The sequence below is a fragment of the Danio rerio genome, chromosome 4 (genome assembly GCF_049306965.1).
Source record: "Danio rerio strain Tuebingen ecotype United States chromosome 4, GRCz12tu, whole genome shotgun sequence".
Taxonomy (NCBI): domain Eukaryota; kingdom Metazoa; phylum Chordata; class Actinopteri; order Cypriniformes; family Danionidae; genus Danio; species Danio rerio.
In genome coordinates, this window is record NC_133179.1 from 43,724,938 (window position 1) to 43,749,133 (window position 24,196).

The 24,196-nt window shown below is 41.9% G+C and overlaps 1 protein-coding gene across 8 annotated transcripts in view; it reads right to left on the minus strand.

Annotated features, from left to right (window-relative positions):
• Window positions 1-4,026: 4,026 nt before the first annotated feature.
• The window catches only part of LOC101883766 (uncharacterized), a 291,682-nt gene continuing 271,512 nt past the window's right edge, over window positions 4,027-24,196 (minus strand). For 4 of the 8 annotated variants that reach the window (XM_073947928.1, XM_073947930.1, XM_073947927.1 and 1 more), the window contains 2 exons: window positions 15,007-15,219; window positions 4,027-7,862 (listed from right to left, as the gene is read on the minus strand). In XM_073947928.1, the coding sequence (XP_073804029.1) occupies window positions 7,021-7,862; window positions 15,007-15,019 (855 nt within the window). In that variant the 5' untranslated portion in view covers window positions 15,020-15,219 and the 3' untranslated portion in view covers window positions 4,027-7,020. The remainder of the gene's footprint in view (window positions 7,863-15,006; window positions 15,220-24,196) is intronic. The other 4 variants (XM_073947926.1, XM_073947932.1, XM_073947925.1 and 1 more) reach the window with 1 other exon arrangement.

Genomic DNA, 24,196 nt, shown 5'->3' on the forward strand with positions numbered 1-24,196 from the left:
CTTGGGGAGCGAGCCCGGCCCCTCTCCCTGGCCTGGGGCCTCTGAGATCCAGCGGTGGGGGGGGCCTGTGCCTTGCGCGCTCTGCCCGAGGCACACGCACCCTTCTTGGGGAGCGAGCCCGGCCCCTCTCCCTGGCCTGGGGCCTCTGAGATCCAGCGGTGGGGGGGGCCTGTGCCTTGCGCGCTCTGCCCGAGGCACACGCACCCTTCTTGGGGAGCGAGCCCGGCCCCTCTCCCTGGCCTGGGGCCTCTGAGATCCAGCGGTGGGGGGGGCCTGTGCCTTGCGCGCTCTGCCCGAGGCACACGCACCCTTCTTGGGGAGCGAGCCCGGCCCCTCTCCCTGGCCTGGGGCCTCTGAGATCCAGCGTTGGGGAGGCCTGTGCCCCGCGCGCTCTGCCCGGGGTACACGCACCCTTCTTGGGGAGCGAGCCCGGCCCCTCTCCCTGGCCTGGGGCCTCTGAGATCCAGCGGTGGGGGGGGGCCTGTGCCTTGCGCGCTCTGCCCGAGGTACACGCACTCTCCGGCGGCGAGCGCTGGTTCCAAAGGACCCCCTAGATTTGCACCTAATCACCAGCCGTGCCCGGGCACCCCACTATTAAGCCCGGGGACACTAACTCCTCCAAACCGCATGGATCAGACAGACGTGCTGCTGGTGACCCAACTGGCCAAGACGTACCGCTGGTGCCCCAATCGGTCTTTGGGTTTGTGAATGGCTCACCACCGGCCCTGGGCTCGTGTATGGGGCACCAGCCGCACGTCGTTCTAGCCTCCGTCTGCGATGGGGTCTTATGTTTGCTGCGGGGTGACGGACGCTGGGAGACGGGTTAGCAGCTCAGAAATGGACCCTTGACTCCCGTGGACCCCCTAACTCCCATGGTGTTCAGACCACTGGCCTTGCCCGGATTTGAACGCTTGTTTTTGGGTTAGCTTTGCTGGCCAAGAGGCCTGGATCCTTGGAAGGACCAGGGCAGCAGTGCGCATTTGGTTTGCCCGGATTTGAACGCTTGTTTTTGGGTTAGCTTTGCTGGCCAAGAGGCCTGGATCCTTGGAAGGACCAGGGCAGCAGTGCGCATTTGGTTTGCCCGGATTTGAACGCTTGTTTTTGGGTTAGCTTTGCTGGCCAAGAGGCCTGGATCCTTGGAAGGACCAGGGCAGCAGTGCGCATTTGGTTTGCCCGGATTTGAACGCTTGTTTTTGGGTTAGCTTTGCTGGCCAAGAGGCCTGGATCCTTGGAAGGACCAGGGCAGCAGTGCGCATTTGGTTTGCCCGGATTTGAACGCTTGTTTTTGGGGTTAGCTTTGCTGGCCAAGAGGCCTGGATCCTTGGAAGGACCAGGGCAGCAGTGCGCATTTGGTTTGCCCGGATTTGAACGCTTGTTTTTTGGGTTAGCTTTGCTGGCCAAGAGGCCTGGATCCTTGGAAGGACCAGGGCAGCAGTGCCCACTTGGTTTGCCCGGGTTTGAACGCTTGTTTTGGGGCAACGGGGCCCTCGTTAGACCCCTGGTTCGTTCAACCGCGAAATCGAAAATTGCACTAAGTCCTTCTTTTGAGTCTGTTATCGAAACCTCGACGGCAGGTCAGCGAAACCCAGGGACGCGCTACCACCCCCTCCAGGCGCGGGTCATGCCGGAGAGAGTGGTCTCTTTCCGGGCATGGCTTGGTGAGCTCTCCCCCTGGTCCAACGAACGCCCCCCGGTGAGCGCACTTAGGTCTCAGCTGGTGCGTAAATGGTGCCGCTGGTGAACCATTGGCCTCCGAGGCTTCATGTCACGCGCTCTCTGCCCAATACACCCTCACTTATCCCGGGCAAGCACTGATCACCAAAGACCCCCCCCTGGCTCTTTCTGACCCATCGCTTACCGTTGGTGACCCACATAGGCCTTTGCGCGCGGTGGCCTGCCATGGAACCCTGACTCCCATGGTGTTCAGACCACTGGCCTTGCCCGGATTTGAACGCTTGTTTTTGGGTTAGCTTTGCTGGTCAAGAGGCCCGGATCCTTGGTAGAACCAGGGCAGCAGTGCGCATTTGGTTTGCCCGGATTTGAACGCTTGTTTTTGGGTTAGCTTTGCTGGCCAAGAGGCCTGGATCCTTGGAAGGACCAGGGCAGCAGTGCGCATTTGGTTTGCCCGGATTTGAACGCTTGTTTTTGGGTTAGCTTTGCTGGCCAAGAGGACTGGATCCTTGGAAGGACCAGGGCAGCAGTGCGCATTTGGTTTGCCCGGATTTGAACGCTTGTTTTTGGGTTAGCTTTGCTGGCCAAGAGGCCTGGATCCTTGGAAGGACCAGGGCAGCAGTGCGCATTTGGTTTGCCCGGATTTGAACGCTTGTTTTTGGGTTAGCTTTGCTGGCCAAGAGGCCTGGATCCTTGGAAGGACCAGGGCAGCAGTGCGCATTTGGTTTGCCCGGATTTGAACGCTTGTTTTTGGGTTAGCTTTGCTGGCCAAGAGGCCTGGATCCTTGGAAGGACCAGGGCAGCAGTGCGCATTTGGTTTGCCCGGATTTGAACGCTTGTTTTTGGGGTTAGCTTTGCTGGCCAAGAGGCCTGGATCCTTGGAAGGACCAGGGCAGCAGTGCGCATTTGGTTTGCCCGGATTTGAACGCTTGTTTTTGGGGTTAGCTTTGCTGGCCAAGAGGCCTGGATCCTTGGAAGGACCAGGGCAGCAGTGCGCATTTGGTTTGCCCGGATTTGAACGCTTGTTTTTGGGGTTAGCTTTGCTGGCCAAGAGGCCTGGATCCTTGGAAGGACCAGGGCAGCAGTGCGCATTTGGTTTGCCCGGATTTGAACGCTTGTTTTTGGGGTTAGCTTTGCTGGCCAAGAGGCCTGGATCCTTGGAAGGACCAGGGCAGCAGTGCGCATTTGGTTTGCCCGGATTTGAACGCTTGTTTTTGGGTTAGCTTTGCTGGCCAAGAGGCCTGGATCCTTGGAAGGACCAGGGCAGCAGTGCCCACTTGGTTTGCCCGGGTTTGAACGCTTGTTTTGGGGCAACGGGGCCCTCGTTAGACCCCTGGTTCGTTCAACCGCGAAATCGAAAATTGCACTAAGTCCTTCTTTTGAGTCTGTTATCGAAACCTCGACGGCAGGTCAGCGAAACCCAGGGACGCGCTACCACCCCCTCCAGGCGCGGGTCATGCCGGAGAGAGTGGTCTCTTTCCGGGCATGGCTTGGTGAGCTCTCCCCCTGGTCCAACGAACGCCCCCGGTGAGCGCACTTAGGTCTCAGCTGGTGCGTAAATGGTGCCGCTGGTGAACCATTGGCCTCCGAGGCTTCATGTCACGCGCTCTCTGCCCAATACACCCTCACTTATCCCGGGCAAGCACTGATCACCAAAGACCCCCCCCTGGCTCTTTCTGACCCATCGCTTACCGTTGGTGACCCACATAGGCCTTTGCGCGCGGTGGCCTGCCATGGAACCCTGACTCCCATGGTGTTCAGACCACTGGCCTTGCCCGGATTTGAACGCTTGTTTTTGGGTTAGCTTTGCTGGTCAAGAGGCCTGGATCCTTGGTAGAACCAGGGCAGCAGTGCGCATTTGGTTTGCCCGGATTTGAACGCTTGTTTTTGGGTTAGCTTTGCTGGCCAAGAGGCCTGGATCCTTGGAAGGACCAGGGCAGCAGTGCGCATTTGGTTTGCCCGGATTTGAACGCTTGTTTTTGGGTTAGCTTTGCTGGCCAAGAGGCCTGGATCCTTGGAAGGACCAGGGCAGCAGTGCGCACTTGGTTTGCCCGGATTTGAACGCTTGTTTTGGGGTAGCTTTGCTGGCCATTGAGGCCTGGGTCCTTGGTAGGACCAGGGCAGCAGCGCCCACTTGGTTTGCCCGGATTTGAACGCTTGTTTTTGGGTTAGCTTTGCTGGCCAAGAGGCCTGGATCCTTGGAAGGACCAGGGCAGCAGTGCGCATTTGGTTTGCCCGGATTTGAACGCTTGTTTTTGGGTTAGCTTTGCTGGCCAAGAGGCCTGGATCCTTGGAAGGACCAGGGCAGCAGTGCGCATTTGGTTTGCCCGGATTTGAACGCTTGTTTTTGGGTTAGCTTTGCTGGCCAAGAGGCCTGGATCCTTGGAAGGACCAGGGCAGCAGTGCGCATTTGGTTTGCCCGGATTTGAACGCTTGTTTTTGGGGTTAGCTTTGCTGGCCAAGAGGCCTGGATCCTTGGAAGGACCAGGGCAGCAGTGCGCATTTGGTTTGCCCGGATTTGAACGCTTGTTTTTGGGGTTAGCTTTGCTGGCCAAGAGGCCTGGATCCTTGGAAGGACCAGGGCAGCAGTGCGCATTTGGTTTGCCCGGATTTGAACGCTTGTTTTTGGGGTTAGCTTTGCTGGCCAAGAGGCCTGGATCCTTGGAAGGACCAGGGCAGCAGCGCGCACTTGGTTTGCCCGGATTTGAACGCTTGTTTTGGGGTAGCTTTGCTGGCCATTGAGGCCTGGGTCCTTGGTAGAACCAGGGCAGCAGCGCCCACTTGGTTTGCCCGGATTTGAACGCTTGTTTTGGGGTAGCTTTGCTGGCCATTGAGGCCTGGGTCCTTGGAAGGACCAGGGCAGCAGCGCCCACTTGGTTTGCCCGGATTTGAACGCTTGTTTTGGGTTAGCTTTGCTGGCCAAGAGGCCTGGATCCTTGGAAGGACCAGGGCAGCAGTGCGCATTTGGTTTGCCCGGGTTTGAACGCTTGTTTTGGGGCAACGGGGCCCTCGTTAGACCCCTGGTTCGTTCAACCGCGAAATCGAAAATTGCACTAAGTCCTTCATTTGAGTCTGTTATCGAAAACTCGACGGCAGGTCAGCGAAACCCAGGGACGCGCTACCCCCCCCTCCAGGCGCGGGTCATGCCGGAGAGAGTGGTCTCTATCCGGGCATGGCTTGGTGGGCTCTCCCCCTGGTCCAACCAACGCCCCCGGTGAGCTCATCCATAGCGTTTGCCAGCGGTCGTTCCAAAGACCCCCCCCGCTAGAGACCCACCATCCCCCAAATGAGTGTTAGTTGTTTCAAACAGCAAAAAAATAAAATCAATGCATTTCGTTTTCAAAATGATTTTTTTTTTTACTTTCTTAGGTCAGTAACAAAGTAAAGTAATAATAAATGTGAATAAATAGCCTAAATGAAAGGAACAAGAGAGACCAAAATCAGCCACCAGGTCTAGTGCCCCCCTATGGATTTAAAATGCCCCCTCAGTTCTGATTCCTGGCGCCGGGCCTGGATGTGAGTCTAGTTACCAGCGTGAAAAACAGGTAGTAATAGAAACTTTTTTTATTACGTGTTTGAGGCCATATTTGACTACAAAAGTGCAGTCAGTAGGCTACTTTAACTTTTACCAGAGTTGTTTTAAGCATCAGTATCACTTTTTCTTGAATAGGATGTGTGTATTTTTGCCATCTCTGTCCATTTCTTAAAAATAAATAATAATACAATAAAAAGTATGGTTAAATTAACTGAAATGTGCCCTAAACAGAAAAGTGTGTATCATGCAGTCAAAATAGCATTTATTTTTTGAATGTCACGTTAATTTTCTTAAAATAACACATAAGGATGTGCATTATATCAGCTAAAACAGAGTTTTTCTTTGTTATAGCAGGTGCAGCCAAACTGCGACACAACAGCCACCGAATTTACAGGGCCGACGCAGAGCTGAAAACACTATCTGATGCTTCTGTTGTTGTTAATGTTAAATTGACCAATACATGTTTTGTCATTACTTTTGTCTGCAAATATTAGGCTAATAAATAATATTTTTTAAACAAAATGTTGAATTTCTGAATTATGTGTATTTTCTAAAACGTTTATAAAGGTATTTCTCACAACCAAATTTCGACTTAAAATTGACGTATTTTCGACGACATGAAAAAGACGTCTTTTCACCTTTCACTTTCCCACCTGTTTTCCACGTTGTTTGGACGTCTTACAATTACGTCTTTCCGACGACATGAAAAAGACGTCTTTTCACCTTTCACTTTCCCACCTGTTTTCCACGTTGTTTGGACGTCTTACAATTACGTCTTTTCGACGACGTTAAAAAGATGTAGTTTCGTCTTTCACTTTCCCACCTGTTTTCCACGTTGTTTGGACGTCTGACAATGTCGTCTTTTCGACGAACTATTGCTGGGTGGGCTGGCTCTTCTTCATCTACCAGACTGGTCATTCTTTGGGTCAAACTGTATACCCGAGATGGGGGACTCGAGTCACATGACTTGACTCGAGTCAGACTTAAGTCACAAAATTCAGGACTTGAGACTTGCTTTACAAATATCCAAAAAAGACTCGACTTGACTGTTGGGGAAATATAAATTTCTATCATCTAATTCCAAATGAACAATAATCTAAGTATAACTGAAAAGTTATATTCTTTGGTTTTTAATCATATCATTTCATTGACATGCCAGCTAGGAGGGACATTTAATCTTTGCCTTGCTGACTACAGGCTAAGCCAAAGTGATGCAATTATCGATTTCAGAGCATGGCTGTATCTATTGTCTTCCCTGTCTCCAGAACATCATTTGCACATTGTTGTAATGATGTACATATATACAGATGAGATCAGACCTGGAGAAGGCATGGCACCCTGCAGACAACCAGACTTCATTTGCATGCTTTGTTTAACTGTCCCCATCATGACTGACCCCACCTACATGCTGTAAATTGTATAAAATGTATAATGTTTGCTGTGCAGTTGAGAGTTTGATGACGCCACAGCTACAATGAGTTCTTCTTATTAAAACAGGATTCTGCTTTGAAGACAACCGAAAGATTCTCCCTGTTTTTTTGGGCTCTTAGAAGTTTACAACAGTATAAATGGAAGTCTATGGGGAGAAAAGTCCAGTGTGACCGCGGCTTAAGTGCAGGTGAATGGTGTCTCTCCAGTGTGAATCATCATGTGTTCATTAAGGTGTGATGATTGGCTGAAACTCTTCCCACACTGAGTGCATGTGAATGGTTTCTCCCCAGTGTGGTTCCTCAGGTGTTGATTAAGGTGTGATGAGAAGGTAAAACTTTTCCCACACTGAGTGCATGTGAATGGTTTCTCTCCAGTGTGGTTCCTTAGTGTTTATTAAGGTTTGATGATTGACTGAAACTCTTCCCACACTGAGTGCATGTAAAAGGTTTCTCTCCAGTGTGGATCCTCATGTGTAGAGTAAGGTTTGATGATTGGCTGAAACTCTTTCCACATTGAGTGCATATGAATGGTTTCTCTCCAGTGTGGCTCATCATGTGTAGGTTAAGGGATGATGATTGACTGAAACTCTTCCCACACTGAGTGCATGTAAAAGGTTTCTCTCCAGTGTGGATCCTCATGTGTAGAGTAAGGTTTGATGATTGGCTGAAACTCTTCCCACACTGAGTGCATGTGAATGGTTTCTCTCCAGTGTGAATCCTCATGTGTAGATTAAGAGATGATGATTGGCTAAAACTCTTCCCACACTGAGTGCAAGTAAATGGTTTCTCTCCAGTGTGAATCATCATGTGTTTATTAAGGTGTGATAATTGGCTGAAACTCCTCCCACACAGAGTGCATGTGAATGGTTTCTCTCCAGTGTGGATCATCATGTGTTTATTAAGGTGTGATAATTGGCTGAAACTCCTCCCACACTGAGTGCATGTAAATGGTTTCTCGCTAGTGTGAATTATCATGTGTTGATTAAGAGATGACGATTGGCAGAAATTTTTCCCACACTGATTGCATGTGAATGGTTTCTCTCCAGTGTGGATCCTCATGTGAATCTTAAGATAGCCTTTTCTTCCAAAACTCCTTCCACACTGAGTGCATGTGAAAGGATTCTTGTCTCTCCTTTTTAAAATACCATTAGTCTGTGAATTAGTTTTTTCCTCAATTTTGACATGATGTTCCTCCTCTTTACTCCCCTCATTCTCTTCAATTAGGTCTGAAATAAATAAAACATTAGTTTTCATTAAGTCCTAAAATTTCTCATCAAAAGCTGAAACGTGAAAAGACACAGGAATCATTGGCTACACACACTGTCATTTTGATGCACAATAAATGTAAAATAGGTCAGATCATATTTTGTTTGGTTCATTAATGTGTACACATTTAAGCGGATACAATTCAATTAATCTACTTATCTAGTGCTTTTACAAAGTAAATTGTGTCAAAGCCGCTTAAAATAGAAGTTATAGTCATTTGAAACTGTCAGTCCAGTTTTCAGAGTTTCTCATAAAAGTAATTTTAGTCATATTGATAAGACACATATTTGAAAGTTGTAAGGGGCCTATTTTTATTTGTATTTATTCATAATTACAACAAAATGTTTTTCTAAAATTTGTAAAGCAGACAGGAAATACTTGTTCATTCTATGCCTGACTGGTAAATGCATCAGAAAAAAAAAGCTCTGTGGTAACAGCTGAATATTTGCCTCGCAGACATGAGACATACCTGTATATGATCTGCATAAAGGCTGGAATGTGCACCTTTCCCTTGTGTGGTGTTGGGTCTTTTTTCATCTATTCTGGGGTGATTTTTAAGCTTAATTTGTCCAAAACTTTCTGTTTTAGCAAACGGACTGATATTTGGGGACATCTTATTTTGACATATTCTGGAAAAATGCTTTGAAATAAAAAATAAAAAACTCAATACACTCTGGGCAAATTTACTCCCTTTTCGATATATTCATGGCTGTTTTTTTCTCCATTGGCCTCTATTATAACAAAAAAAAAAGAGATTGCAAAGCCATGACGGCATATGCATTTATGATAGTTGGTGTTTTCTGTGACGACAGTCAACATTGTTTAATTGGTCTCCACCAATGGGACAGCAAAACGGAAATGGGTGAAAGTATAAAGTGTAGGAACTCGCCATGTTTTTAGCGTTAACAATAAGCAGTCATGAAGCCTTGTTGCGCTACCTCGTCTCCTTCCTAATTAAGTATCACCGGGGGCTTAATTCTAACACACACTCTTCTTCCCCCTTATAAGACAAAGAACTGTTGTCACCCCCAGTTACTTAGTAATAATGGCCTATCAGGGATTCTGGCCATTTGGGACTCTCATGACTACGCCAAATTAAATCTTACACCCAAAGTAAGAAAAAAGACACATTTGTGTCTTTCCGGTTGACCTCCCACCCCTTTTCCTGTCCGGGGATTAGCACCATAACAACCAGGGAAAAGAAATGCATGGTCTCGCTCAGTAGCAACGGCCATTGGACAATAACAATGAGCTGGGTTAAATTCTGCCCACTATATAAATTCAATGATGTAAAGTTTTGTGGCTTTCGCTTTGGCTTCACGAGGGGTTTTCTAGGCACAACCTTTGCGGTGCACACTTCCCGTCTTTACAACATGCCTGCCGGACATCGCTCTTCGAAGAATCACCCGGTAAAGCCTGCGTCTGTCTGTCGTTACCTCACTGCGGCAACAAGACCCCGTTCACAGGAGCTCAAGCTGCTTTAAGTACATTCGCGACTCACATAAACTCAGTCTGACCCTGTTCTGCTCGTATAACCGCGTTCCCGTGAACACTCGGATGCCGCCTCATCCAGCAGCATTCAATTTCCCTGAACCCTGACTTCCTAAGTCTTCCTATTTCCACAGAAGAGCAGTCACTAGAGGATTTCCTTTCAGTATGCTGACCGCAAATTCTCCGTCACTGGGACAACGAGTCCTACGCTCCAGAAGACGAAGGAAAAACCCTTTCCAACAAAGGACATCCCAGCCATGACATCGTTGCAATTGATCGGCTTTGCCGGGGTTTCCCTCAACCAGCTGACGAATGAGACTGGTCATCAAAACGCAAGTAAACACAAACCAACATTTCATTCCTTGCCGAAACTGGTGTAAATTAAGTTTAAGCAGTAAACCTTAGACTCTCTGCTTAGTGGTTTTCTCAGATTGCAATGCCAAGAACTTAGCAAGTGCAAGACGTTTGGGACTCTGAGTTGTTCATCCTGTCATTCACATTTGGGACCCTTAGTTGTTCATCCTGTCATTCACTCATTCCAGAACTGTGTGTGTGTGTCTGTATGTTTGTCTATTTTACGTAGAGTAGTTTACTGTGTGTGTAGCTTAATAAACTTGTTTCATTTTAAGATTTTTGTCAAAGTTTTTTGTGTTTCTAAGTTACTGTCTCAGCTATATGGTCTTGCTACCTAACATACATAACCTACATAACTCAAACTATACGCATTTCTTTGCATCCATTCCTTCATTGACTACGCCCCCGAAGGACACCAGAAAGACCCGCTCACAAATCAAAAATAAGTATTGCTTAAAGAGGCTAATAATGACTTTTAACTGATAATCATTTTTAATAATCATGATTACAATTATGAACAAAATAATTGTGATTAAGATTTTTCCCATAATTGAGTTAATTGCAAAAAAATGCGGACACAAAAGTTCTGAATGCCATTTGCTTAAAAAGAAAAAGAGTGTCCCAAAACCAGTCAGTTTGTTGATGTTTACGTCGCAAATAGAAGGACTTGATGTGCTTGCTGCGAAAGCTGACACAAATGTTGAACGGGGGTATGATCCATTTATTTTGGATGGATTTGTGTCTTTGGTGGGTAATTCTAGCAGTGGAAAACCAGTTAAAATTCTCTGTGACACAGGAGCTGCTTAAAGTTTTCTTCTGGAAGGAGTATTGCCTTTGTCGGAGCAAAGCTCTATTGGTTCGAATGTTTTGGTGCAGGGTTTTTAAATGGGCTTCAAGAACGTGCCTTTGCACGAGATTGAAATTGAATCTTCCCTTGTTGTTGGCCGCGTCGTTGTTGGTGTGCGACCATGTATTCCTTTTCGAGATGTCACTTTTATTTTGGGGAATGACTTAGCGGGAGGAAAAGTTTTTGCCAGCCCTGAGGTGACTGATGTTCCTCTTCCTTGTACGACCCCTGATGATCTAATGCAGAAATACCCAGATGTATTTCCTTCGTGCACTGTTACTTGCGCTACGGCTCAGAGATTGAAAGAGGTGTATCTTAAGTCGGAAGGAGAATAGGATTTGAAATATTTGTTCCACTCTGCTTAAAATTCTTTAGAAGGTAAGCGTTCAAATACTTATAACAGTTCAGACATCGCCGTTACAGTTAATGAACATGCCGAGTCTGCTAAATTGTCTCTTTCACGCGAGCAGCTTATTAGTAAACAGAGGAAAGATGGAACTATTGCAACCCTCTTTGAAGCTGTGATTCATTTTGAGGAACTTGATGTATCTCAAGGATACAGTGTGAATGATGGTGTGTTGATGAGGAAATAGAAACCATCCACCGCAACTGCTGAAGATGGGTGGCAGATCGTTAAGCAGACAGTAGTGCCTACCTCTTATCAACCTGAAATTCTTCGACTCGTGCATGATAACCCTTTTGCTGGTCACTTAGAGCAGTGGTTCCCAACCTGGGGTCCCAGAGTTCACAAGGGGGGCGCGGGAGAGGATAAGTGTTGAGGTAGAAAAAGGCATAAAAATGCTCCACTATTATATGAGGCTGTACAATTAATCCAAAATCCGATTTCGATTTCAAACGATTATAAAAAAGCATTAATCAAGATGAACAATTATATGCATCATATACCGCCCCCTTTCCAGTTGTATGTGTTGCGAAAGACCGCGTGCTTATGTGTGTGTGCAACACGCACACGCAGTCTGAAGCATGCGGCCGGTCAGCATTTGCTCTCATTCGCACCCTGAGACGAGCAGAGGAGCGCAGACATCTAGTCATCTTAACGTGAGCGCTTTAATGGTCAAATAGGTGTCAAAACGCGGTGTTTAGTGATTATTTACATTAACCCTCATTTGTGTAATAAACAAACGAGTTGAGGATCAAAAGACGTGAAAGAGAAACCATTAAAGAGACAGCGCAAAATATTCCTGCTGCCGCCTGTTTTTATTATCATTAATCAAACATAACGAGAAAATGTTTCTCTGCTCTTGACTGTAGGATTTTTATAGCTAAAGTTTTTTTCTTACAGCGGAGATGCTTAAAGGGCCATGAAACCCCCTCGTTTCAGCAGGGTGTTTTCACACCTCTTCTTTGGAAAAAGTCAGAAAAGTGGGCGTGTCCAGCTATGTTTAGGGGGGAGTGTCGGAAAAACTAAAGTGGGAGGGTGTGGGAGTGTCTATTTGGGCACGCGCGAGTTTCAGTCAAAATACACAGGAGAAAGGGATGGTGTTTAACCTACATGGACATCTGTAGTCGAATTATTTGCCAAATTATTAAATGTCGGACTTTAACTGCAGTTCGGCTCTTTCATTCAGGGAATTCATTCATGCCCCTCGCGACAAATGAGATATTTGATTCGAGGAACTGCTCTAAGCGTGTATTTTTCATGCAATGTTTGATACCGCACGGCGAATGACGGAAAAAAAACTCCGCATTTCCCGGAAACTTAGATGCACACGGCAGGTAGCGTCCGAAAGCCGCGTGTGTTATTCCGGTCACAAAATGCGGTGCTAACATGTTTGCACTCAATGCAATAGTTAACTTATTTGATACGAACAAACTGAATATACAAAGAGCACTGGTCGCTCACTTACCAAATCTGTAGAGACAGGACAATCACCAGCAACTAGAGCTGCGTCTTTATGAAGAGAAGACTACATCCGGAATCCGGATTTCAGCGTTTGCAGATGAGAACAGCTCTCAGGTAAACAATAATCCCCCTTAGACACGTAAATTATTGTTGTCGAGCGTCGCGTACACTGTAATCCACACGTGATCCAGATAAGCTCTCACAGAGAGAAAATGAAAACGAAACTTAATGGCAGCAAACTGTAAAAGCAACACTTCACGCTTGTTTTGCCAACACAACGTGGCGTCTCTGTGGTGTAAAGACGGTGACACTAATGAATATTAATGAAGTTGCACAATAGAGCGCGCTGATTGGTTTGAACCAAGCCTTACTCATGCATTAATGCATCACACTGTAAGACGTAATAAGGCACACTCTGGCACAGACGCCCAGTCTGCACGCTGGAATACAACGCTATTATGTCATGACCGTGACGCAGCTTCAAAAATTCGTTTCAAACAGGAAGTACGAATTTGCTTGAAATAACGCAAAAACAACCAATTTACACTTTTTAGTGAAATATAGGTGTCCTAATAGTGTTTTTAGCAGTGTGGGACACATATACGACTGTCAACAGCTCAAAAAATGTGTTTTGGTGTTTCGTGACCCTTTAAAGCACAGTTTGTTTTATATTTTTATTCTATTGTATTTATTTCTCTTTCCTTTGCAGGGTGGAAAATAACTGTATATATACACTTGAAGTCAGAGTTATTAGCCCTCCTGAATATTAGCAACCCTTTTCCTCCCAATTTCTGTTTAATGGAAAGAAGTTTTTTTTTTTACTTATTTCTGAACATAATAGTTTTGATATCTCATTTCTAATTACTGATTTCTTTTATCTTTGCTATGATGACAGCACATAATATTTTAGTAGATGTTTTTCAAAATATAAGCATTCAAATGTAAGTGCAATTCAAAGGCTTAATTAGAGTAATTAGGCAAGTCATTGTATAACAGTAGTTTCTTCTGCAGACAATCAAAAATATATATTGCTTAAGGGGGCTAATAATATTGATCTTAAAATAGGTTTCAAAATATTTAAACCTGCTTTTATTCTAGCTAAAATAAAACAAATAAGCCTAGAAGAAAAACAAATATTAGAGGAAATACTGTTAAATTCCTTGTTCTGTTAAACATAATTTGGGAAATATTTATAAAAAAAATTCTCAGGAATATATGTATTTTTAGGTACCAAAAAAAAAAAAATCAAAACACATGCTTAAAATTCCAACATAATAGTAAAAATAATTAAAATAAATAACTCTAAATAATTTTTTACATTTTGCTCACTTGCGCAATGTGCTTGTCCAACTTCTCGTAAAGGCAAAATTAAAACAAAAATGGCAGACAAACGTCAATGTAATGATTCTTCAGAGGCGAAGAAAAAGATTAGACAGTATGACAAAGCCTATCTAAATACACATACACACATACAGTAATATATATATATTGTATATTCTCTGGGGGGGGGGCCAGAGAAAAAGGTTGGGAACCACTGACTTAGAGGTTAATAAAAAGTTTGATCGCATACTTACATTTTTTCTGGCCAGGCTTAAAGCGTTATGTGTCAAATCACTGCAGAAGCTGTCACGTGTGTCAAGTGACTGGTAAGCCAAATCAAGACATTGCACCAGCACCTTTGTGTCCTATTTCAGTCTTTTCTGAACCTTTTGAGCGGGTGATGGTAGATATCGTAGGACCTTTACCACGTACAAAATCTGGCAATCAATATTTGCTTACGATTATGTGCACTTCAACGCGTTTTCCGGAGGCGATCCCTCTGCGCAAAATTACTGCCCCTGTTGTTGTGAAGGCTTTGGTCAAATTCTTTTCACTGTTTGGTCTTCCGTGCACAGTACAATCGGACCAAGGAACTAATTTTATGTCTCATATTTTTAAACAGGCACTGAACCAACTGCACATTCAACACTCCACTTCAAGCTGTTATCACCCTGAAAGCCAAGAAGCACTGGAAAGGTTCCATCAGACGCTAAAATTGATACTACATACTTTTTATCTGGAATTCCAAAAAGACTGGGATGATGGGGTGCCAATGGTTTTATTTGCAGCTAGGGAGGTAGTGCAGGAATTGTTAGGCTTTAGCCCAGCGGACCTTGTCTATGGACATTTTTAACGGGCCCCATGGTTCCGGGGCCCGTTAAAGCCAATTAAAGATCATCGGTCTAACAATTCGAGTGCACAAAATGTCCTTGACTATGTTTCAGAGTTCCGTTCCAAGTTGCACCGTGCATGCAGAATCGCCAAGGAGAATATGCAAATATCTCAGCAGAAAATGAAAAGCCGTTTTGATCAGCACGCTAAACTTTGCAATTTTGTTCCAGGTGATAAGGTGCTCGTTCTATTGCCAGTGTTGGGTTCTGCATTGCAGGCTCGCTATTATGGCCCGTATGTAGTTAAAGAAAAGGTGAGTAAACTTGACTATGTGATTGCTACTTCTCAAAGAAAGAAAAAAACTCAGCTGTGTCACATAAACATGCTTAAGCCTTACTTTGATTGATCATCAAATGTGTCTAGAGAGAATGCTGCTGTTTCAACTGTGTTGCCCACAGAGACTCTGTTGACTGACGAGGCACTATCCGGTGCAAAAATTCCTGATCACTGTGCGCTGTCCGGTGCTGAACTGATCCGTTGATCAGTCCTTTGTCTTCCATGCTTGCTGACGGCGTGTTGTTGGAGGAGGAAGACGTGGAGTTTCCTGCTCCTGAGTTAGTGGTGGGAAAACAAAAAAATTCTGAGATTGTCCAAAACCTTGACTTTTATCTTTCCTATTTAACAGTTGCTAAACGTTCGGAAGTGGTTGGTCTTATTGAAAATCATCTTGATTTATTCTCAGATGTTCCTACCCGTACGTCTTTAATTGAACATGATATTGAAATGGGTGATGCGTTGCCAATAAAACAGCATGCTTATCGGGTAAGTCCAGAAAAGCGAGAACAGATGCAAAAGGTCAATTTTATGCTTGAAAATAACATCGCTAAACCAAGCTTTAGTCCATGGAGTTCACCCTGTTTGCTTGTAAAGAAATTTGACAACACATTTCGATCTTGCACTGATTTTAGACGTGTAAATGATCTCACCAAGCCTGATAGTTATCTTTTACCTCGTATGGAGGATTGCGTGGATCGCGTTGGGAATGCGGTTTTTGTTTAAAAAATTGATCTGCTCCAAGGCTAATGGCAGGTGCCCCTTAGTGACCGTGCTAAAGAAATATGCTGTGTTACATGGCATCGTTTTCTAAATTACACTGTAATGGCTTTCGGCCTTCGAAACGCACTGGCCACCTTCCAACGTTTCGTAAACCGCGTAATTGAAGGCTTGCAGAACATCGAAGCGTATTTGGATGACTTGGTTATTTATAGCATGTCTTGGTCTGAGCATATAGAACAGCTAGAGACCTTATTCAACGGTCTGTCGAGTGCCAACCTCACTATCAATTTGGCAAAGTGTGAATTCGGTCAGACAACTGTGACTTATCTTGGGAAAGTTGTGGGTGGTGGACAAATCTGTCCGGTGGAGTCGAAGGTTGAGGCAATTCATAGTTTTCCAGTGCCCACTACGCGCCGTTTATGGGATGGTTGGATACTACAGAAATTTTTGTAAAAAATTTTCTGTAGTTGCTTGTCCCTTAACTGACCTTCTCAGTCCTAAAGTACCATTCAAATGGTCTGAGGAATGTCAGATGAGTTTTTATGAAAATTAAAACCATTTTGATTAGTTCTCCAGTTCTATCTGCGCCCGATTTTTCTTCTCCTTTTATTCTTGCTGTTGATGCAAGTGACACTGGTGCAGGAGCTGTTCTCCTCCAGGCAGAAATAAATGGAATCGAACACCCTGTCTGTTTCTTCTCGCGGAAATTTAATAAACATCAGCGAGGTTACTCAACCATTGAAAAGGAGGTGCTCGCACTTGTCCTTGCTCTCCAAGATTTTGATGTTTGTATTGGTTCTGTTTCGTATCCTTTAATTGTCTACACAAATCACAACCCCTTTTCATTAGTCGGATGAAAAACCACAACCAGCATTTGATGAGGTGGAGTTTGTTTTTACAAACGTTTCAACTAGACATTCGGCATATCCGTGGAAAGGATAATGCTATTGCGGACGCTTTATCACGCGTCTGATAAAATAAATTGTCGTTTTTGTTTTAGGTAAGATGTTTTTTCTTCTCTACAATTTATTCACTTAAGGTGAATGGTGTTACGTGGGTCTGTGTTATTTAATCAATCTATTTATATATTGCCGGTTTGTGCTTGTTGCGATCGAGTTCTAGGAGAAGTGTTTGTACTCGGCTTATCCAGGATTGGATGATGCCCGTGACGTCACTGGGGATTCCCAGTATATAAGGCTGACAGCAATGGCGGCTCAGTCTCTCTCTCTTTCTCTGTCTTGCAGTCTCTCGCCCTCCCTCAGCTCGGTGGTGGCTTGCGCTCAGGCGGTATGGCAGGCAGTGTTCCGCAAGCCCAGCGATCATCCATCTAGATGCTGCGCCATTGAGTTTTTTGTTCCTGTTAACCTTTTGATTCTTAGTAATGTTCGTAATGTGTTAACTAGTTTATTTTGATACTTTGTTTTGTAGCAGGTAGGGGTTTATTTTTCATAGTCACGTTTTGTTATTTTTTTAGTTTCAAGAGTTCACACTTAGCTGATGATTTACAAAGCTTATTTGGCATGCTGTCCCGGGACAGAGCCTTGAGCTCAAGGGCTCCTCGAGCCCGGGGCTTCCTCCCGTTGGCAGAGCAAGAAGGGAGCCCGAGCTCGGTGGATCTAAGAACTCCCCTGCTGCTGTAGCTAAGGGAACGTAAGGGATTAGACAAGCTTGATTGTTATGTATGTTGAATGTCTTTGGATGGTGGGAGGAAACCGGAGAACCTGGGGAAAACCCACGCGGACACGGGGAGGACATACAAACTCCCCACAGAAACACCCACCGGTCCTATGGAACTAGGGCCGGCAGTATTCTTGCTGTGTGGCTCGCAGTGCTAACCACTGGACCGCCGTGCCGCCCAATCACAGGTAAAGGAGGAGAATAGGGGAGGAGGGGGGTTTCTTCCAAACGAAGATAAAGTGAACTGAAAACTAAGGCTATTTATAGTGGCTTAGGGCTCATATGATTGGAAGATTAGTGATTAGCAAATGCGAGACTGGCCGTGATAAATCATAAGCACGTGATCCTCTCGAAATTAGTTTATGAATAAACTTCATTTAGCGAAGGTAAGCAGTGGCCCACAGGACTCACCTGTTTTTATTCCTTTCACGGGAGTTTAGGTTAGATTTGTCCATTTAAAACAGTATAGTCAGACCCTGTTTACCTTAGCTGCCCTACCTGTCTGCTTGATTTTCATTAATGTTTTGTCTCCTTTGAAAACTTATGATTTATGAAAATTAAACGTATTGACGGAATGTCAATTTATCAACTCAAATGTGTGTGGCTTTCATATGTTCGGCTTAAAGGTTGAATGTTGTTATTCGAGCCAGTTTTGAGTTTGGGCGGTAACACACGGCTTCATTAAAGTTTCTCATTCAAAACATTAGGTCGTGTGTTTTTTTTCTTTCTGAAATACCAGGTTATAAATCGCACTACAACGTATTAAAAGGTAAGTCAATTATAACAGTTATATGACAATTACAACTTTTCTGTAACCGTAGTAGTGCTGTGCGATATCTGTTAAACCCTTTAGGGTTACGTGCTGACTGACTGACAGGTGCATGAGGCCAGCAAACATGACGTACTGTAGCTTTTAGTTATGATGAACAGTTTCCATTATTATACTATATAAATAAAGTTCTAGGGCTCTGCATATAATGACTTTATCCTGCTGGAGTTTATAGCTGTCTCACTTTACGTCAGGTCGCATCTCGACTTGTAATGTTGCACTCACAACATTTTTCCATTTGTCATTGAAATAACACCATAGGTAGTTGGCAGATCCGTGTAATAAAGGCCTGTCACCACAGCTGGAAAAAGTCCTATAGAAAAAGCTGTACATATGAGATACTTGTTTAAGAATCCAATACTTTTTATATAATTTTAAATTTGAGTTCTCTTTTCCAGTTTCTGCAAATTTTTTTTAATTCGCTACTCTGCCAGGTACTTCGCCGCTGGAGAGCAGCTTAAATAATAATCTAAACATTTGTTTAGAGATGGACTGCAAGATGTGCTCAAAAGAGTGGCTACATGTTAGGGCTACACGGTTAGTCGTATTATCAAAACAATTATGATATTTGTGGCCCACGATCATTTACAGTATAAACACCAAGCTGTTTTTTTAATGAGTGGAGTTTACGGATTGTAACGCAACACAAGCATGGAGTGACTGCATTTACAGTGCAAGTGTTTTTTTTTTTTTTTTTGATGATGAATGTAATGTTGATCAGGTAGCCTTTGCTCCTGTTTAGTCCAATCTTCTCAAGGTAACACAACAAACCTCAATAACCACCTTAAAAGCCATCACAAAGTGGCTGTCATTAGTGGGTTAATGAGCTCAGGAGAATTCTGCTTTGCATTTTTCTATACATTACTAACATCACCAAACCAGACTACATTTGTTTAACAAGTTAACCAAGTATTTGTGGAGAGTCAGCAGTTTCTTAGAGTAGCAGGTGAAAAAATATGCAGAAATTTGATGAGGAATCAAAATTTAAATTATAAAACAAGTATGGGATTTTCAGTATCCAATTACCACCCAGTTTTATTACAACTTGTGTTTTTTAATAGTTGTGACTGTAATCATTTGGATTAAAATTACCCTTAAAATACTGCTCATTTAAGGCATAATTTTCGGCAAATTATTGTTATAATAAGATAAATGAAGTATAGGGCTGTAACGATACACGATATAAAATCGAAATCGCGACACTCAGATCTACGATCCTGTGTCGCGGTGTGATAAGGGAGAATCGCGACACACCCCGTGATACCTTTCCAATAACGTCACGTGTGCCTGCAACAGTTGAGCTAATTAACACTTTTTTTCGTTCGACATTACAAGCACTGCTCCGTTTAAGCCCTCGCAATATTTAGCCGGGAGAGCTCGCACGGAGCTCTTAGTAAGGGGCCGTCTGAATGTGTCAAGAATATCAAAAACAAAACCAACTTAACCCCGCTTGACAACAGACAACGCCAGAAACATTGCCAATGCTGTCAAAGCGGCTGGATTTTCAGTGCATATACGATGATTTGCTCACACTGTTAATGTGGCTGCGCAGAGAGGAATGGGCGTTCACCAGATGTCAGGTAACAGCCAAACTTTTCTGTAACCGTGCAGTGCGCTTTCTGTTTGAACCTTTGAGAGTGCTGACTGACAGGTGCGTGAGGTCAGAAAACACGATGAAGCTTTCAGTTAAAATAAACACAGTTTCTATAGTTATACTTTATTTAGAGATAAAGGTATATGGCTCTGCATATAATCACTCTATCTTGCTGGAGTTTATAGCAGTTTCGCTTTACTTGAGGACGCATTAATGCCGCTCTGAAGGTCTAATCGCTGTTTTAGGTTATCCAGAGCTGTATGAATATACAAATCTTGAATATCACAATAGTATTAAATATTACAATTGTAACAACACAGACAGCAACACTTTTGCACAATCGATACCCAGCTGATTCAGTCGTTTCATGTCAACATAAAGGCAGTTAGGTGCGCCTCGTTTTCGGCCACTTGTTTAACTGCAAGGCATACTTAATTTGCGGGACGATAACGTATAACCCGTGCCTACAGACCGCTACAGACACATTTGCCAAAGAAGCAAAATGGAAGAAGAATATTGCTGTTTGATACAGACCTGTTGATACTAAACCAGCGCTTATGTTGACCTGGATCTGCGTAATAAACGCAACAAATAGGCTTTACTTTTTATTTTACAGCTTAAAGCATGTACGCAGATTAATGCAATATCATATTTAAACAAACTGTTTACAAAAAGTCTACATATGCACTTGAACCGCGAGGGAGAGAGAGGAAACCATAGGCTATATCAGGACATAATCTTTAAAATAATGATTTCTATTAAAAATGTAAAGGTTTTGTGATTATAATAATAACAGTGGGGCATTAAATAAATGCATATTTTCCGTGGAGCAAGCAATTTGAGGAAGTCAGCTATTTTTATTTGACGGAAGAAAAAAACATATGATTGGAAAAAAAAGCCTATGCCGGTTATTAAAAAGAATCAGTCAGTATTTTCGTTTTGTAATATAAATTAATTATTTAAGTGAAAATAATTTAGGGCAGTCCTATTTATTTTATTCATTTTATTTAGATTATTCTGCTCTTCTGTGCTAAACACTGCAGGTGCGTGAAGATGCTCTGTTGTTCTGTTCCGCTATTAATATATAAAAATAAATCAGTATTTTAAAATGCAATATTTAATGTGTCATACACAAAATAGATACGTCAATTTATTTAATATAAAATTAATAGTAATCTGACCAGTTAACCGTTAATAACCGATTAATGAGAGGCGGTTGTCGGTTAGCAAAATTAAGGAAATGAGCATCCCTAGCTATTTAATTTACTTTTTCTTTGTAAGAGAACTTGATTGAAAAATAATTTTCAACATGCTTGAACCATCTAAACAATGGAGTTTAGTTCTGATGGTTTTTCAACAGTATTTTGTTACAAAGAAAACAGAAGTGATATAGCTTTGGCTATTTATTTATTTTATATATGGCTATTTATATTGTTAATAATTTGCATAGTTAATATTGTTCTTTGATGTTTAGTTTATAAAGATTTTTCAAATGTTATTTAATTAAAAATAGTTTTAAAAATCTTTTTTTTTTCCCCACCCCACACGAAAAAAATAAAATAAAAAATCGTGATACGAATCGAATCGTGGGTCAAAAATCGTGATACGAACCGAATCGTGGGTTTGGTGTATCGTTACAGCCCTAATGAAGTAGCCTACCCTGTTCAAAATAACAGTAGCAGACCTAACTGTATAGCTACAGCTAAGCAGAGCCAGCAAGGGTATAAAAACAGGTGGTTTTATTCCTGATGAGAATATTTATTTTTATCAGACTTCACTTTTACATAAATACAACTGAATGAATCAATCAAACCTCAAAACTAATCAGAAAAGCCTGTGCGTGTAGCATCTCATCAGATCATACGGAACTGTAAGTCAAAATCTGAGGGAAATCTTAAATGAAGCTAGGGCTGGCCGATGTGGCAAAAACTTATATTATGATATATTTCTTAATTTCGGTCGATACGATATACTTCCGATATTGATATGGACAAAATTTAAAACACAGGAAAAAACTGCAAAGAATACACACAATGGATGTCTGTACCTACAAATGTCTGCAAACTGAATTTGCAGTCGGTAACACTTTACAATAAGGTTCATTAGTTAATGCACAACAACACATGTACAGCATTTATTAATCATAATTGAACAATTACTAATGCATTATTAACATCCAAGTCCATGCTTGTTAACATTAGTTAATGCACCCTGAGTTAACATGAACTAACAATGAACTACTTTTCATTAACTAACGTTAACTAACATGAACAAATACAGTAGCAGATATATTGTTCATTGTTTGTTCATGTTAGTAAATGTTTTAATAAACACTAACTAATGAACCTTATTGTAAAGTGACCTTGCAGTCTATAGTACATCCAGGCTCTTATAACTTTTTTTTTTTTTAAATAAAAACAATACAAAAATGTATGTTCACTTTTTTATTAGCCTTTACAAACAAGAAATGTGAAATAAACTGTCAAATAAATAAAACTCTCAGGCTATGCTTATTTATTTATATATATATATATATATATATATATATATATATATATATATATATATATATATATATATATAAATAAATAAATAATAAATAGACAGTTCATGGAGGTTAGCTTGCCCAACATGAACAGAAACTTTTATAAGCTATTTTTTTGTATACGCTAAATATATAACAATCAAAATAATACCAAAACCTTACATTTATGACATCCACATTGTAAAAAAAAACAAAGAAAAAGATAAATAATTATAATAATAAAAAAATAAAATCAAAAAGAGTATAGGCTACATCAATATTTGCAATAGAAAAAGAGTTGTTTGATTATAGTTGCTTTTTATTTTGAACGCCATTTAAGGGTTCTATCTGACTATTTATATTTGTTTATGTAATTTCCTAATAAATTAAAAGGTTTACCATAAAATAGTTCTTATTTATTTTATATAGTCTTTTTATATACACTAATATGTTATATTATTTTATGAAACACATTTTCATTATTTAACAGATTAAATCCCTTTATATATCACATTCTTTCTATTTCATCAGCTTTGCAATAACCAGATTCCTGATGAATATGTTTGTGAATTTTATTTTGTAAGTTTGAGTGAGTGCTATATGCCAGCATGCAGTGAGTTTATGTGTATGTGAGTGTTAATTTGGCCGTTTATGCGAGGATCGAGTACATGCAGAGATAAAGTTTATATGCATGTGTGTGTGTTAATGTGGGAGTATATGCACATATCGAGTCATGTATGTGCGTGTGTATGTGGATGTAAGTAAAAATAATTTAGGGCAGTCCTATTTATTTTATTCATTTTATTTAGATTATTCTGCTCTTCTGTGCTAAACACTGCAGGTGCGTGAAGATGCTCTGTTGTTCTGTTCCGCTATTAACATATAAAAATATATCAGTATTTTAAAATGCAATATTTAATGTGTCATACACAAAATAGACACGTCAATTTATTTAATATAAAATTAATAGTAATCTGACCAGTTAACCGTTAATAACCGATTAATGAGAGGCGGTTGTCGGTTAGCAAAATTAAGGAAATGAGCATCCCTAGCTATTTAATTTACTTTTTCTTTGTAAGAGAACTTGATTGAAAAATAATTTTCAACATGCTTGAACCATCTAAACAATGGAGTTTAGTTCTGATGGTTTTTCAACAGTATTTTGTTACAAAGAAAACAGAAGTGATATAGCTTTGGCTATTTATTTATTTTATATATGGCTATTTATATTGTTAATAATTTGCATAGTTAATATTGTTCTTTGATGTTTAGTTTATAAAGATTTTTCAAATGTTATTTAATTAAAAATAGTTTTAAAAATCTTTTTTTTCCCCACCCCACACGAAAAAAATAATAATATGCAATATGCATGCATCAAGTTTATATGTATATGTTTATATGTTGATTTCGGTGTCGGGAAGGAGGATGGTGGTGAGGCGACAGGTTGGTTTAAACTAATATGATGCCTCATCTTCTGTCATTGCTTCTGATTCTCAGTATGTTCTGTCGGGTGGAAGAGATTTGATGTGTTCCCGCTGCTAGTCTGCAATACTCGCGCACCTCATGAAACAGATAAGGCTTTTATACTTGGTACGTTCACCTTTATTATATTCTTTTAAATGACAGGGGGCGATGAAAAGAAACAGACAGTAAAAGCAGACGGACAAACAGAGAAGTGGAAAGTTTCCGGAAGTAGGTCGTCATTAATATCATTGAAGATTTTAAATTTAATTGTTTTAATTATTTTTATAATTTATTAAATCTAAATGATGCATTACTTGCTTTTGTTTATATTAAAGTTAAAGTTAAATATTAATGGCAACAGAACTTACATTGCTCTACAGTTATTTTTTTTATTATGGCAAAAATAAAAACAAAAAAAGTACACTCACTAAAAATACTGACAT